Raw genomic sequence first — 17,186 nt, forward strand, 5'->3', positions numbered from 1 at the left:
CCCCAGTAGAGATTTAGCATGGCAAAACATGCAGCAAAGAGAAGAGCGTTGAAATATAGGCTGTAAAATGTGCCCTTGCCAGTGAACCCCAGCATATCCCACCTCCCTAGCACACAGATAGACTGCATGTTTAGTAAGTTATGAAATGGTTTACTTACAAAACTCTTCAAAGGACAAATTCATGTGCTTCTCCATGCAGCAGTGAGGGGGGAAATTGCGCAGGCAGTAAAATGTTGCTTGGTTACAACATGGTAAAGGTTCCTAAACTATTGATATAGGAAAATGTTGGTTTCAGACTCAGTTGTTCTCTTAAACAAAAGAGGTTGGTTAAAGCCATATGGCTGGAAGGAGCAGCTCAGAGCTCCTCATGTACCAAATTAACATGTAGACTGAGCAGAACAAAAGGCTCGGTTGCCCATTTCCCCCTAGGGAGAGGGGAAATGATACAGGCTAAGCAAAAACAGAATCCCTTATCATGTAGGGAAAGGCGACAAACCAGCACATGGTGCACAGTACAAATATTTGATGGAACTCATAGAAATTGAGGTGTGAGTGCATCAGGCCCAGCCCACCTGGGGGAGGAGTGCGGGGGGAGCACACCGCCCCCAGCAGTGCGATCCAGGTAGAGTGCCATCGTGGCTACCCCCCGCCCGTGCTGGGCACCACGCCGCCTGGACATGCGTCATGCCCCTGCGGGCAACGCGCCACACCCCCCAGGACGCACACCCCACCCCCAGGGCGCGCCCCAGCCCTGCCCCCGCCTGCTCTCTGCCCCCCCCCCCGGTGCCAGAGCATGAAGCTCCGCCCCTGACCTCAGGCAGCAGACTGGGGACAGCTGGAAGGGACTGCAGATTTGGGGCCCCTGAGGAGCACACTGTGCACCGCCTTCCTGCGCTTGCCACCTGCTCCTGCTGCCTGGGAAGAGAAGGGCCTCTGCTGCCGCCACCTGCTCCTCTCTGTCCTCCTTTTTTCTCTTCCACCACCATCAGCGCACCAAGGCTTCCTTGGGACACCCCAGGCAGTAGAGGAAGAGAAGGAGGAGGTGGTGGCAGCAGGCATATTCAAGCTGGAAGATGTCTTGGGCCAGCCTCTGTGTGTGTGTGTGTGTGTGTGTGTGTGTCATCTCACACGTTCCTGGTATCCTGTTTGTCTGAACAGGGCTCTCAAGTGTACAGCAATCAAGTACAGTGGTGCCTCGCAAGATGAAAAGAATCCGTTCCGCGAGTCTCTTCGTCTTGCGGTTTTTTCGTCTTGCGAAGCAACCCTATTAGCGGCTTAGCGGATTAGCGCTATTAGTGGCTTAGCGACTATTAGCGGCTTAGCAGCAAAGCGGCAAAGCAGCTAAGCAGCTATTAGCGGCTTAGTGGCTTAGAAAAAGGGGGGGAGTGAAAAAAATCGCAAGACTCGCAAGACATTTTTGTCTTGCAAAGCAAGCCCATAGGGAAATTCGTCTTGCGAAGCACCTCGAAAAACGGAAAACCCTTTCGTCTAGCGGGTTTTTCGTCTTGCGAGGCATTCGTCTTGCGGGGCACCACTGTACAGGGGTACTTCAGGTTGCAGACGCTTCAGGTTACAGACTCCACTAACCCAGAAATAACCTTTGGGTTAAGACCTTTGCTTCAAGATGAGAACAGAAATCGTGCAGAAGGCGGCACAGCAGCAGTGGGAGGCCACATTAGAAGAAAAGAAGAAGAGTTTGGATTTGATATCCCGCTTTATCACTACCCTAAGGAGTCTCAAAGCAGCTTACATTCTCCTTTCCCTTCCTCCCCCACAACAAACACTCTGTGAGGTGAGTGAGGCTGAGAGACTTCAAAGAAGTGTGACTAGCCCAAGGTCACCCAGCAGCTGCATGTGGAGGACCACACTGGCTCATTAGCTGAAGTGGTACTTCAGGTTAAGAACAGTTTCAGGTTAAGAACAGACCTTCAGAACAAATTAAGTACTTAACCCGAGGTAAAACTGTATACAGAAAGCCAGTAGCACAGATGCTCATGTGGTTCAGATTCTCCGAGTAAAATGCTTCAGGCTCCCAAGTGCAGGATCTCTCCAAATTTGGTCAGACAGAGACGGCTAGTCAGGTCAGTAGTTAAGACATGAGGCTCAAGTTGCCACCAATCAGCTCAAAGCTGCGTTTCAGTTTCTCATTTTCCTCCTAGACATTATTTATAATAATCAGGCCAAAGACAACAACTGCTATATTTTTCCAAGAGGTCTGCCCAAGGCCAATATCTAAAACGCTGTGTGGAAGGCAAATCTCTAAAGACCTAAAGAAGGAAGCTGAAAAAGGCCAAAGGAGAGCAAGAGAGAAAGATGGAACAAGACATTTAAGATACAGGGTAAACCTGCACAATTTTGAAGTGCGAGACGAGGAACCGGTGGCCCTTCAGATACTGCTGGACTACAACTCCCATCATCACTGACTATTGGCCATGCTGGCTGGAGCTGATGGGAGTTGGATTCCTCCATATCTGGAGAGCACCGTGTTGTCAATACTAGAATCTATCCCAGCCTGACAGGATAGACTGTCAGGAACTTCTTCCCACAGTGCGTAATTAAATTCTGGCACTGGTGAGAGACTTGTGACCCTCCAAGGATTGTTGAACTACATCTCCCATCATCCCTGACATTGCTGATTCAGGGGGATGGGATTTGGAGTCCAGCAGCATCTGGGGGTTGGAATCACAGATTCTTCATCCCTGTTTGAAACCCATTAAGCTGGACATACCCCATTCCAGCCATAGAAAGCAGCCTTCTACCAGGCCATATAACCCAGTATTGTCTGCTCTGACTGGTTATTCAGGGTCTCAGCCAGAGCCTTTCCCATTTCCAAGATCCATTTAAACTGGGCATCACATGGCAGGACCGGTGAAGGCTGGCAGGTGGTGTCTGGCTGTGTGCAGAGTGAGGCAATGCCCCCTCTGTCCTAATGAACCAGCCTTCGCTTGCTCTGCTGTGTCTGCATTTGCAACTTGTGTTTTGCAGTCGCGCCCCCATCCCAAGGATACAAAAGATTTCAGGTTCTTTGTTTGGATTCTTTTAATTGGGAGCTTTGCTGTTCTGAAAAGCTGCTCCAGAAATAACTTGGCAGCCAAGGCAGCAGGTTGAATAAGCCCCTCGGAGGCACTTAAGAACGGCTGCTGATGCAAGAGGCCTCTTAATTGATCCGAATCCATCCAACGTTTGAAATGCACAGGGCAGCTGCGGCCTTGCAGTTTGTGTTAGGAAGAGAAGGAGCAAAGCAAAATTACCGTTTCAGAGGGGAGGGCTCAACCTTGGCTTCTCTAATTGCCCTGACCTGGGGTGAAGGACAAGAGGTGGAAATGACAAAAAAAACCTTCTGAAAAGGTTCTAGATTCAGGTAGGTAGCCGTGTTGGTCTGACACAGTCGAAATATATATATATAAAATAAAAAAATTGTCCAGTAGCACCTCAAAGACCAGAAGTCACTCAGTCGTCAACAGGTTTACCATACCCATTGAGTCAATCACCCATCTCCTACTACCCTCCTGAGAAAACCCCCACCTCACCCTCCCACTATATATAAGGGTCTGGTGACTTTGGTTTCAGTTATCAGAAGAAGTGTGCATGCTTATACCCAGAACAAACTTAGTTGGTCTCTAAGGTGCTACTGGACAATTTTTTTAATTTTTTTATATATTCCTCCAAAAAGGTGTTGCAAAGGTGGGGGTGGCTAAAGCACATGCCTCAGTATTAACCTTTAGATTGACTGAATAACATTAAAAACAGCCAAAACACCAACTTCCAAGCAGGCATAACAAAGTTACACTGCATGATGGGCTGATCTGTAAAACGCACACTTCCCTTAACTGTGTAAATGTTCACAATCTTGGTTCGCAGTAGATAAATGAATGAAATAGGTGTGAGAAATCTGGTGCTTTCTAGATGTTGCTGGATTCATAATGTTTTGGGTTGGATGGGGGTCAGACTGAACGTTGCCGTGAATTCCTTCCAGTTCTTGGGGTCCTGTACCCATGGGGGTTTACTGAACTAGTCAGACAAGTTTCTTTGAAAGACAGCGACTTTAGCCGGCCACTTAAGTGTGCTCTTTTGAGCATCTCAAAGGAGTGAGCTAGGTTGCAAGAGCTACAGTGAGAGATCTGGAGGGTGGCAACACGAGAACGGGGACTTTTCTGCAGTGGCTCCCCTGCATTTGTGGAATTCTCTCCCCAGGGAGGCTCGCCTGGCACCTTCGTTACACATCTTTAGGCACCAGGAAAGAACATTCCTCTTCTTCCAGGCCTTTGGCCGATTAAACTATCTATGGCCTTTTAAACTGTGAGGGGGGTATTGTTTTGTTTTTAATTATGTAGTGCATTTTCATGTTTTTATACTGTAAACTGCCCTGTGATTCTCAGATGAAGGATGATATATGAATGGAACAACACAACCATCTCCACTTTGCCTTCAATAAGTTCAGGTGCAAGATAATAAATTCTGTACTGCTCCGTCTGGTGGGATTTTGGCAGGGGGCACTGAGGGAACCCCCCAAATCCTGAATCCATCATTGCCAGGAATAAACCTTTCAGACTTAAAAAGTAAAGAAAGAATTTATATAGAATGGCATTTTCCTTTCACTTTTTCGAAAGCACATACATTATGGGGATCCCTTCAAGATGTTTGCAGTGAGTGTCGGCAGCCAGAAGGGAAAGGAACCTACGATGAGATACATCCTTTTGAAATCCAAGTAGTTGCAGGCCACTGAATCTGGAACGCGGCAAGGAAAATGTCAAACTGAAACTGAACGACCGTGATGATTATAAGTAGAGTAATAGGCCTGAAGGCAAGTGAAGTAATCATATTAGTCAGTGTTTGTAAGAAACAATATATTTCCTCCAAGGCTAGTGGGAGGGGATGAGAATGTCAAGAGCGCTAAGCAATTTTATGCCACTTTTGATATTCGATCGGACACTGATCTTCCAAAGCTCATGGGTGGAAAAGGCCCAGATCTGCCGTCATTGACATATTTCTGGCCCCATCTTCCTCCAATGACTTTCAGGGTGGTGCACATATAGTATTTGTCAGCATTTTGGCCTCCGGACACTAGTTGCAAAGAGAGGGTGGAAACCACCACCGTGCCCGGTTTCTGCCCACCATAAACAGAGTTCCAATGTCATACTGAAGATCAGGAGGCAGGCAAGGAGCCGCCTTCCAGATGTTGCTCCTTCCATAAGCTCCAGCCAACACAACCAATCATCAGGGATGATGGGATCTGTAGTCCAGCAATGTCTGGAGGGTCACAGGTTCCCAGCCCCTGATTTGTCAGTAGAGGGGATTGGTCTGAACGTCTTTGGGTCCCCTCCCAGCCTGTTCTATATCTGTAGGGTGGGATTCTGTAGGAAACAGTGGTGGTGGTTGGTGTCCATTGGGACTCGAAGGGAAGAACGCAACCTGAGCCAATGGCAGGTTGATTAGTTTTGCCTCCTCCTTAGGCAACACGGCATTAGCTGTAGGCCGCTTGCTTCTTTGTGCTAAATCCCTTGCGCGAACTGCTTCTGCTTTAACACTAACACTGAGGTGGTAAACACAAAGGCCACCATCCTATGTTCAGTTTATGCACACTTAAATCCCATCAAAATCGATGGGGCTTAATGCATGTGTCTGATTGCTGAAGTCAGGTCCTATTGATTTCAGCAGCACTTGCTTCCATTGAATGCCTGCAGGTCAACTCATTCATGGAGTTTTGCACAAGTCCTGTTACTCTCTGAAGAGCAAGGGAGCGCTCCGTGTATGCCGTGGAGAACTGGCAAACACATTGCAGCATTGCCCTGCGCAGATGACAAAAGGAAGCTCCTGCACACATGGAGCATTTTGACAGTAACTGTGTGTTACTTTTATTGTTGTTAGCTGCTCTGAGCCTGGCTTCGGCTGGGGAGGGTGGGATATAAATAAATAAATAATTATTTTTATTTTTATTTTTATTTTTATTTTTATTTTTATTTTTATTTTTATTTTTATTTTTATTTTTATTTTTATTTTTATTTTTATTTTTATTTTTATTTTTATTTTTATTTTTATTTTTATTTTTATTTTTATTTTTATTTTTATTTTTATTTTTATTTTTATTTTTACCAGAAGACTACTGAAAGCTACAGAGAGTTTATATGATGTGTCTGTCACAGATCCTCAGCTAATGCCATGGTAGCTAAAATTATGGTGAGTGCATGATATTCAGTTGACCTGAAGAGCTAGGATTAATCTGCTTAGCTTGGTTTCATTCAGTTGACCTTCGTCCTATTGGGCCAGTTAATTTATTGCTACAAATGCCAAGAGTGCATTTCCCTCCGTTTAACTTACACGTGTGTTTGCTCTCTTCTGCTAATGGATAAAAATGTGTGCTCCTCTGTTTACATTCGAGTCTGGATTTTAAATAATGTAATCCTTACTCCAGTTTTAATTTTTAAAAGCTTCTATTACAAGCTACCTAACGCGTCTGGAGAAGAAGTGTTTTTCTTGAAAAGACCTTCCGTGGCTCTGAAGACAGCCAATTGCTAGCACATTTCGGTTCAAAACGAAACAGAGACACTATTGTCATGCTGCTGTTTCCTTGTTTCCAAAGGAAAAGAAGTGGAGCTCCGGTTGGGCCAAAAGCATTTGCAGCTTAACATCCTCCCTTAACTGCCATCTATTACCTGAAAGGGGTCTGCCAGCAATCGCTGCTCCAAAGTGCCTTGGCTTGCTCTAGGGACAGAGAGCACAAAAACTCAAATAAATAACTCTGTTGAGCCAGCATAGACCTCCCACATCATTCTTGCCGGCACCAATTGCCCCCAGGGTGGGTGGTCCTCCCCTCACACACACTCGCTGCTTGTACGGCGATTCCAAAAAGGACAGACTTGGATCCTTTCAAAGAAAAAAACGAGGGGAAGAGATGCCTGATGGAATCAGGAAGGAGACAATATGCCAAAGGCAAACAGGTCTTGCCCTCCAGTAGAGATGAGGGAGAAATTCTACTCCGTTTGTGTGGAAAGGCAACCCCACACGTTCCAAATTAATATGCACAGGAACATGCAGCCATCCTTCCGATTCGTACTTCCACCAGTTTCGTAAGGCAGCTGCCCCGCTCAACTAACATGTGCAGAAATGCAATATACTAAGGCAAAGCGTGCGTGAAACTGCATGTTTGTGAAGATAACAATGGACGTGGGGAAATATTCATGTAGGGCAAAATTGCATACAATAATGTCTGCTAAATAAATGATCTGCACCTATCATTTGGCAAATTCTTCTCTGAGCACTTCTAATTCAGCACTGCCTTCCTGCAATACTACTGATTAAAATTATATTTTCTAGCTCAATCAGTCTTCTCCGACCTATAGAGGATAAAGCTATCAATGGCTACCAACCCTGATGGCTATGCTCTACATCATGGGTAGGCAAACTAAGGCCTGGGGGCCAGATCTGTCCCAATCGCCTTCTAAATCCGGCCTGCGGACGGTCCGGCAATCAGCATGTTAGTACATGAGTAGAATGTGTCCTTTTATTTAAAATGCATCTCTGGGTTCTTTGTGGGGCATAGGAATTCATTCACACACACACCCAAAAATATATAGTCTGGCCCCCCACAAGGTCTGAGGGACAGTGGACCGGCCCCCTGCAGAAAAAGTTTGCTGACCCCTGCTCTATACCCACCATTGCAGACAGTGGCTGGAAAGTTGGGCGGGGGGGTAGTGCTGTTGTGTTCAAGTCCTGCTTGCATGCTTCCCACGGGCACCTGGTTGGTCAGTGAGAAGAGGATGCTGGACTAGACGGGCCATTGGCCTGATCCAACAGGCTCTTCTTATGTGCTTAGATGCTTTGGAATACAACTCCCATCAGCTGCAGCTGCTTAAAAAAAGGAGAGTCCACAACCTCCTTGGGAGTCCGTTCCACTGTCAAACAGCTCTGACTCTCAGATGTTTAGTCGGAATCTCCTTTCTTGTAACTTAAAGTCGTTGGTTCGAGTCCTACCCTCCGGAGCAGGAGAAAACAAGCTTGCTCCCTCTTCCATGTGAGATATTTGAAGATGGCTATCATATCTCCTCTCAGTCTCCTCTTTTCCAGGCTAAACATACCCAGCTCTTTCAACCATTCATCATAAGGCTTGCTTGGTCACCCTCCTCTGTACACATTCCAGCTTCACAACATCCTTCTTAAATTGTGCCCATAAATGTACACAGTATTCCAGGTGTAGTCTGACCAAGGCAGAATAGAGTGGGACTATTCACTTTCTTTCATTCCACCTGCACCAGTAGTACTTGTATAGTAGCCTTAACCCTAATGATTACAGCCTGTTCCTCTTCTAAAGTTCAGTTCCTTCAGTCCTGTCTTTTTTTTTGGGGGGGGGGCGATTCTGTCAAGGAATGGAGCCTGCCCAGGCAGCTGTCAGATTAAGTGGTATTGAGTCAGTGAAGGTCCCGTGTTCATTTGGAGGACAGTGGCAAAGTTACGAAGCACATCAATTGTGGTTCTTCCTTCCCTCAGGTGCAAGAGCTCTCCGAGAAAGGTCAGTCCCTAGAAGGAACTATTTCTCAGAAAAAGACTGAGCACAGATTTCCCAGGAAAGCATTCTCTAGGAATGGATCACAGGTACACACAGCCCAGCCAAAGGCACAGTGGGACATTGCTCCGAGTCTTTTAAAGGCTGACTGACACAGACCGAACAAAAAAGCCCATGTAAAGGGAGTTCAGTGTCCACCAGCACCTCAGCCTCCGGATATTAATAAGAGAGATGGTCTGTGTGGCAGGAGCGAAGCTTTTGCAGTAGATATGTTACTGGTCATATTTCCTCGCTTATTTTCAGAAACTCCCTAGAGCTGCAAACAGTGAATGTTCTGTTTATTTGTGCTGTTTATTTACCATATAAAAGCCAAAGTTTCTACAAAGAGAGAGAGTGTGTATTTTAAAAGCATACAATAGATAAGATCAATCAAAAATAATTGTAAGAACAGGAAAACCTTCTTAAAATGCCTGCTGAAATAGAGAGGACTTTGCCTTTGTCTTGCACCTGAAGTTCAACTGGAAGGGAGGCTTGTCTAACAAGGATTCTCTGCTGTAGATATGCTGAGCACCTCTCTCTTGTACTTCCTCACACATATTCCAAAACCAGAAGTCCACTGGACTGAACACGATTACTATTGCTACTACTATTGTTATTGTTGCTGTTTCAGTATTATTTTGATATTTTGAGCGGGGAGGAAAATGTTTCATCTCTGCTGGTTCATTTGGGGGTTGTGTTTTGCAGAAACGGCTTCCTATTTTCTATTTTTGAATTGCTATTGTTTTGTTTTTAATTTCTCCCAACCCCTAACGTAAGCTGCCCTTGAGGGAGATCTGCTCAGAAAGGCAGCCTGAAAAGACTTTGTTGTTGTTGTTGTTGTTGTTGTTTAGTCGTGTCCGACTCTTCGTGACCCCATGGACCAGAGCACGCCAGGCACTCCTGTCTTCTACTGCCTCCCGCAGTTTGGTCAAACTCATGCTGGTAGCTTCGAGAACACTGTCCAACCATCTCATCCTCTGTCACCCCCTTCTCCTTGTGCCCTCCATCTTTCCCAACATCAGGGTCTTTTAGCATTATTTATTAAATTTATTCATTTCTGCCTCCAAAGGAAAAGTCGCTGAAGTGACTTAAAACACTAATGTACCACAAAAAAACCCCCACAATGAAACTACTGAAATGCCACCAATTTAACAAGTTGAATTCTACTTCAGCACTGGTGAAGGGATGACGTCCTTCTCTGATGCTGGTGGCCACTGATGGTTAGGTGGTTCCCACCTCTGGAATACAGGCCAGCTGCCTGTTGTGGATGGGGCTGCACTCCCTCTAAAGCAGCGGTTCTCAACCTGTGGGTCCCCAGATGTTGTTGGACTACAACTCCCATCATCCCTGAGCTCTGGCCTTGCTAGCTAGGGGTGATGGGAGTTGTAGTTCAACAACATCTGGGGACCCACAGGTTGAGAAAGGCTGCTCTAAAGGAACTCGTGCATAGCTTGGGAGACTCCTAGATACATCTTTGTCATTAGGGACACAAGTGATCTCTGTGGCTGCTATGTTTGATACGTGAGCTATAACTGGGATAACTTGCCACCATAAGCCACTTCACCACTTTACTCCATGCGCTGGTAAACTCGAGATATGGGGCTGCCCTGGAGCCTGGTCCAGAAACTCCAGCTATTGCAAAATGCAGCAGCTAGACTGCATGCGGTACCTCTGTTAAAAAATCTACACTGGCTTCCCAGATGCTGCCAAGTTCAAGGCTCTTGTGTTGATAGACCACTTGGGGTCCAGGATACCTTAAGCCCCACCTGAGCCTTTGTATCCCAGCTTCATCAACGAGATCACCCAGAGATGCACTCCGCTGCAAGTTGGGCACTGAGTGTTGCTGGTCCCATGCTCTGCAACACTATTCAGTAGAGATTTGACAGGCTTCCTCACTTTCAACTTCCAGGCATCTCCTAAAGACCTTCTTATGCCAACAGGCCTAGGCAGCTGTTTTTTAAAAAAATGTTCTTGACTTGCCAGTCATTTTAATGATTGTTTTGTACTCTTAAAACGGTGTTTCGTGTTTTATTGGATACATAGTTTTGTATACCACCTTGATATAAAATATTGGCAGTATACAAATACTTCTTTAAAATAAAAGGGATCCTCTCGTGACTGCTAGATAGGGCTTTATGCTCTAAGCAATGGCTGGGGAAAGGGTGGAGGGGAGTTAGGAAGCCCCCCCCCCACAAGGCACCTCTGGCGAATGGAAGGATCCTAGCAAAGGTGAAGGGCACCCTCTTGTGGCACTGCTTATGTGAACATGTTGCTCTGTTGTACATAAGCTTTCCGAGTGACTTGCCCATCATTTGGGAACTTTCCCGCAGAGACAACCTATTATTAATGCATACAAGTCGAGTGACACTTGCTTCCTGCTGATCTACTCCTTCCACTTAAGGGATGAAAAAAAGCTATGGTGAATCTTGCCTGCATGTTTGAACTTCAAATTAACCCTCTCCATTCCCATAAAAAAAAAAAAGGTTGAGAGCAATCAGCCATTCTTTTGAGGGTTAAAAGGTAAAGGTACCCCTGCCCGTACGGGCCAGTCTTGACAGCCTCTGGGGTTGTGCGCCCATCTCACTTAAGAGGCCAGGGGCCAGCGCTGTCCGGAGACACTTCCGGGTCACGTGGCCAGCGTGACATCGCTGCTCTGGCGAGCCAGAGCCGCACACGGAAACGCCGTTTACCTTCCCGCTGGTAAGCGGTCCCTATTTATCTACTTGCACCCGGAGGTGCTTTCGAACTGCTAGGTTGGCAGGCGCTGGGACCGAGCAGCGGGAGCGCACCCCGCCGCAGGGATTCGAACCGCCGACCTTTCGATCGGCAAGCCCTAGGCGCTGAGTTATTATTAAAGATTAAATACTCAGCAGAATCATCAGACAGAAGACTGATAAAAAAAATGTGTACCTGATCATTCATTCGAGAGTAAGATCATTTAGTCTGGCTGTGTACTTGCAGTGCAACACCGTATTTTATTCTGTCAGTCAACGTGGAGATTTATTCCACCAATGATCTAGCCCCATTCAAATGTCCCCTAGAATTTTAAGGATTTAAACTGGAGAGGGAAATAGGGGCACTCATACAAGCCCTGCCTCCAATGCCCTCACCATCTGACCATCAAGCTGAGGAACAATACTGAGACAATATAGATAATTCAGAACTCAATGGACCAATCGTCTGAATTGGAATAAGGCAGTTTCGTAGGTTCCTTTACACACTCCTGGAATCTTCCTTCACCCTGAGTGCAAAAGGAAGAAGCTTTCTACAGGGCTGGGTCAATTGTATAGTCCCCAATCTCTCCCCACCCCCCACAACACGCAGGGGTCTGTGCTGTTATTGTTCCTACCCAGCCTACACTATTGCAAGCCTACCCAGACACAGACACCTTATTTTATCACGTAGAGCAGTGTTCCCCAAACTTGGGTGTGCAGCTGATGGGAGTGCAGACTCCCATCATCCCTAGCTAGCAGGACCAGTGGTCAGGGATGATGGGAATTGTAGTCCAGAAACAGCTGCACACTCAAGTTTGGAAAACCCTGATGTAATGCCTAGTTTTATTCTATGCCTTTGCCTTAACCTTTGAACAACTGGGCTCTCTTGTCTTTGCATAAAGTGGAAAGTCAGGAACTCTTTTGATAATATGGCAATAGGCTGGAGTTAGCAAATATGATCCCTTCAGGCATTCAATTTTTTACTTAACTGTAAAGGTAAAAGTAAAGGGACCCTTGACCATTAGGTCCAGTTGTGGCCGACTCTGGGGTTGCGGCACTCATCTCGCTTTATTGGCCGAGGGAGCCGGCGTACAGCTTCCAGGTCATGTGGCCAGCATGACTAAGCCGCTTCTGGCGAACCAGAGCAGCGCACGGAAACGCTGTTTACCTTCCCGCCGGAGCGGTACCTATTTATCTACTTGCACTTTGAAGTGCTTTCAAACTGCTAGGTTGGCAGGAGCAGGGACTGAGCAACGGGAGCTCACCCCGTCGCGGGGATTCGAACCGCTGACCTTCAGATCGTCAAGTCCTAGGCTCTGTGGTTTAACCCACAGCCCCACCCGCATCCGTTCTTAACTGTAAACTGGCTCAACTGGCCCAGACGGAGGGTCCCTGTGGGGTGACCTCCACTGAGGAGCTGCCTGGCCTTGAAGCAAGTTTTTCTAGTATATGTGCTGCCAAAGCAAGCACAGAAGCAAGTTTTCCTGACCTGGCAATAAATACCAAAGGGGCAGCAGAGAGATGTGTGTCCTGTCTGGAGGGGTTACGACATGTAGAGCCAAGGCCCTGAAACAAAAAGGAAAAGCAACAGAAAACTACTAAGGACCCTCAAGCATCCTACATTTTAGGAGAGAATTCTAAAGAAGAGGGGAGAGGCACCCTTTACCCCACCCCTAAGAGAGGTGTCAACCCTTCCCTACAACCTGGCTATGCTAGATGGGGCTACTTGAGGTTGGGAATCCAACATCTGGAACACCACAGGTTCCTATCCCCTGCCTTGATGGGAAATTCACTTTTTCCTCTTTTCTGCTGTTTTTACACAAACTCTGCACCTTTCCTTCTGCTACCCAGGAAGTACACATTTCTAAATGTAGTAGGACTGACCTGCCGAAATAGGTGTTGAGCTGAACAATCCATTAGGAAGCTTAGCCCTGATTATTCTCAGTTCCTTGGCTGCACATCTCTATGCATGGATAAAAAGGTAAAGGGACCCCTGACAGTTCAGTCCAGTTGCGGACAACTCTGGTTGCGGCGCTCATCTCGCTTTACTGGCCAAGGGAACCGACGTTTGTCCACAGTTTTTCCGGGTCATGTGGCCAGCATGACTAAACCACTTCTGACAAAACCAGAGCAGCGCATGGAAACGCCGTTTACCTTCCCGCTGGAGCAGTACCTATTTATCTACTTGCACTTTGACGTGCTTTTGAACTGCTAGGTTGGCAGGAGCTGGGACCAAGCAACATGAGCTCACCCCATCGCGCGGATTCGAACTGCCGACCTTCCGACCACAGAGCCACCCACATCCCTCTCAATGCATGGATAGCTGCCATCAAAACCTTCCTCTTTTTATTATTATTATTATTATTATTAATAATAATATACAAACGGTGTTATCCTAGTTCACAGAACACTTAATCAGAAGAAAGCTAGTATTTAATTTGTATCTTTGATGCCAGTTATAAAAAGCCTGTTACAGGAGCTAACATTTAGACGCTTGAGACATACTTATATTTGCGTTGTTTTATTAGAAAAAATACTCAGGCAGGGTCTACAATCATCTGTCAATTAAGAATGGTATACAATGAATGCAAAAAGAAATAAAATTAAAAAATACAAATACAAACTATATCTGAAAACATCTATTTGGCAATTTTATAACTTTTTTTTTAAAAAAAGAGTCAAAGTAATTGCAGATGACCATATAAGTTTAAGCGGTAACTGAAGTGCTCAAGCAAAATTAAAAAAATAAGAAATAAAAATAACGAACTGCATTTTTTTTTAAATAGTAACATTGCTACAGATCTTTATGAAATACCATTATTAAATGACTATTCCAGAACCATTCCATGTTAGTGGTGCATATAATCCACACATTGATAAAGAATTCAAATGTATAAAGACCATTCTAGACTCAATGGGACCCAAGCAAGCATCTCATCTTCATTAAGGTAGACCCCAATTTATGGTGTTGGAAAAGCTAAGTTCTCCAAGCAGAGAGTCTAGAGTTTTGTTTTTTGCTATTTAATAATAAAAATATTAGTGTAAAAACAGCTGGTATTTATATTCACTGTAGTAATGAAAAAAAAAATCCTCCTAAACATGGAGGGTTAATCATGCAGTTTGACTGCATATAGCCACCATATAATTATTTTTTTTACATTTGTTCCTTCCAACAAGCAAGGAAAAGAATGATTTCATATCCCTTACCAGCAATGAGCGCTGTAAAAATCCGAAGGATTTCTGGAAGGATGTTCAATGTGTTTTTTGTTTTTACAACAGTAGTATATAGGCTCTTAGAAATCCAAGAGACTTTTTTTTATTGTTAGGAAAGGTGCTTGCTTTTAAACAAATTCTTCTGGCAGCACTAATGAATTACAATATCCTTCCATATTATTTCTACCATAATATATACATCTCAACTTCCATGCCTCTAGAAAAAACATCTACAATACATTTCATAATATAAAAATATATTACAAATCTGCAAAATTATTTTACAAGCAATGTCCCATTATCTATCTATTTCTCTCTCTCTTTTGTCTCCATATAAGACGAACATGGTAACACATATTTTTCTATTCCTGTAGGTTAAAAGAAGTCCATAATTTCTTGCTTAGTAAAGCCAGGAAGCAATTTAATTTTCTTTTCATAGCCAACTTTGGTGCATAAACGATTGTATTTTTAAATGCTTCTTTTTTTAAAAAATACAATTTTTTTACAACTAGAAAAATTTAGGCCAAAAGGAGGGGGAAGGAGAAGGGAGATTTCTTTAGTAGCAAAGAGGAGTTTTAAAGGCCAAGTAGTAAACAAAACAACATTGCTACCTTCTTCTGTAGAGGTTATTAAAGTTAAGTCTTACTAACATACAGTAATAGTCCTTATGGAGAGGATCAGTTATACAGCAACACTTAACACCGACCTGTTCCTCTTGAACGTATATTCCACCAGAAATGAAAATATGCCACCACCATTTTGCTTAAACATGATACCACCACTTGTTATGCGACGACAAGTTCACGAAAGTGACAATGGATTACTCCGCACCATACTCTTGAGAGAAGAGTTCCCTCTCTAGTGTGTATTTATTTCATTTACCAAATGACAAGATCCCAAGAAGCTTGCTTACAAAAAAACCCAACAACAACCACCACAGGGAGGGTTGTACAGGGTAATGTATTAACTGCCAGTTCATCCGATACAGGCTACGCCAGGCGGGTGGGGTGGGGTGGGAGAGGTTGCTAAAATAAAAGCCGCAAGCATGCAAAGCCTTTGAGAACACCCACTATACTGCCGGTATATTTTGCTTTCCTCATCTCCCATCGTACAAATATATAGGATCTGTTCCATGTATATAATGTATTCCATAGATGCACCGAATTCATTCACAGAATGGTTTGCCAAGCGTAAATAGTTGGTGGCAGCCGGGCGCAAGGGAAGAGCATAAGGTGGAGGGGCTTGACTAATGTGCATTTTCAATTCTAATTCCACCGTCAGTGAATAAGATGATAGATGAGGTGCCCGCGCTGAGCTCGTTTTTACCTCTTCAACCTCTTCTGTGGCATTGTTCTAGGGAGGAAAAAGGAAACATTGCATTGGTGGCTTCCCCCCAAAAACGTCAAGGAAACTTAACATGCGCTGGTTAACGGGTTCACAAATGACACTCTTCAATGGCTGTGTCTGCGCGCCACGTTAAATCGCGGTTCAGCCTGATGTGTGCAAGCTGGAATCATCCATGAAAGGCCCATATCCTTTTCTCCTATGCAACCAGGAAAAAGGCTTCAGAAATCTTCATTTTGCTTCCCCTTCAACTCAGTTTGCCCTTACGTATGAATTGGGGCTTGTGGTTTTATCACTAATTATTGTGGGTCGTTTTGCAGCCAACCACAGTTCGTGATAAACCACATTCCCAAGTTTGGACAAGCAGCCAAGTTCAAGGGAAACCCAGAACAGCAAAAAGCCTCCACAGTCCTTTCTCCAGCTATGCAGAAATGTTGCAGTCTGGTACTAGACAGCTCTTCAGACATGGATGTGTCTTGTGAAAATGTTCTAGTGTGGTTCAGAAATTATGAGCAGTGGCCCCTTAGAAAATGTGGACACTACCCAAATAAAGATCAGGAGTCACAACCTCAATTTTGCAACAGGATTCTGTTTTTCCTTTTTCACGTGGCAACAATTCATGGCCAGCACAGAATCTCCAGTACATTTCTTCGGTCATGTGTGTTCCTGTTTTATTTCTGATGCTCACCATTTTTTTATTTTTATTTTACCAAAAGCAAACTTTACCTTGGTTGCAGGAGCCAAAATGTCACAACATGTAAATTATATCTAGTTAAGAAAACACTGTAAACATTTCAAAAAAATATTAGTAAATGTATTTTATGAAGACTGAAAAAGCTGGCAACAACAACAAAAAGTTTCATTATCCAAGAGTAAGTACATTAACTTGGAAATCTTAATGGCAAGAATCCAGAGAGTCTAGTGCAGGCATAGGCAAACTCAGCCCTCCAGATGTTTTGAGACTACAACTCCCATCACCCCCGACCACTGGTCCTATTAGCTAGGAATCATTGGAGTTGTAGTCCAAAACATCTGGAGAGCAGAGTTTGCCTATGCCTGGTCTAGTGCACACAGTGTTTCAGTGCTACATTGGGTTTGGGTGAGTTTTCCAATTCAGTGGCAGCCCTACACCACATGGGGTGCTGATGCAGAGGGGCTCTCCAAGCTGCTGGGAAGCTTTTCTGGAGTTTTAAGAAACTGATACCGGGAGGGTGGGGGCTTGGATCCTAACCATTTATTGTAATGCCATTTATTTCAAAGCAAGTGTGGTTTCGATTGCAGTTTAAATCTCCTCAAAACAGCTGGAACACATTTCACTACTGCATCATGTACATCTGAAAACCCACAGGGCCAGTGTAACAGGGTAAAACACTCGC

The 17,186-nt window shown here is 44.8% G+C and overlaps 1 protein-coding gene and 1 long non-coding RNA gene across 3 annotated transcripts in view; one reads left to right on the top strand and one right to left on the bottom strand.

Moving 5' to 3' along the window:
- Window positions 1-17,186, top strand: part of LOC307225407 — a 503,606-nt gene that overhangs the window by 220,303 nt on the left and 266,117 nt on the right. The window lies entirely within an intron of this gene.
- Window positions 13,759-17,186, bottom strand: part of AEBP2 (AE binding protein 2) — a 34,120-nt gene continuing 30,692 nt past the window's right edge. For both annotated transcript variants that reach the window (XM_079992710.1, XM_079992711.1), the window contains one exon: window positions 13,759-15,819. Coding sequence is in view for 1 of the 2 variants with exons in the window: in XM_079992711.1 (XP_079848837.1) it covers window positions 15,789-15,819 (31 nt within the window). In the remaining variant the exon portion in view is untranslated. The remainder of the gene's footprint in view (window positions 15,820-17,186) is intronic.

The sequence above is a fragment of the Podarcis cretensis genome, assembly GCF_951804945.1.
Source record: "Podarcis cretensis genome assembly, chromosome: 10".
Lineage (NCBI taxonomy): Eukaryota > Metazoa > Chordata > Lepidosauria > Squamata > Lacertidae > Podarcis > Podarcis cretensis.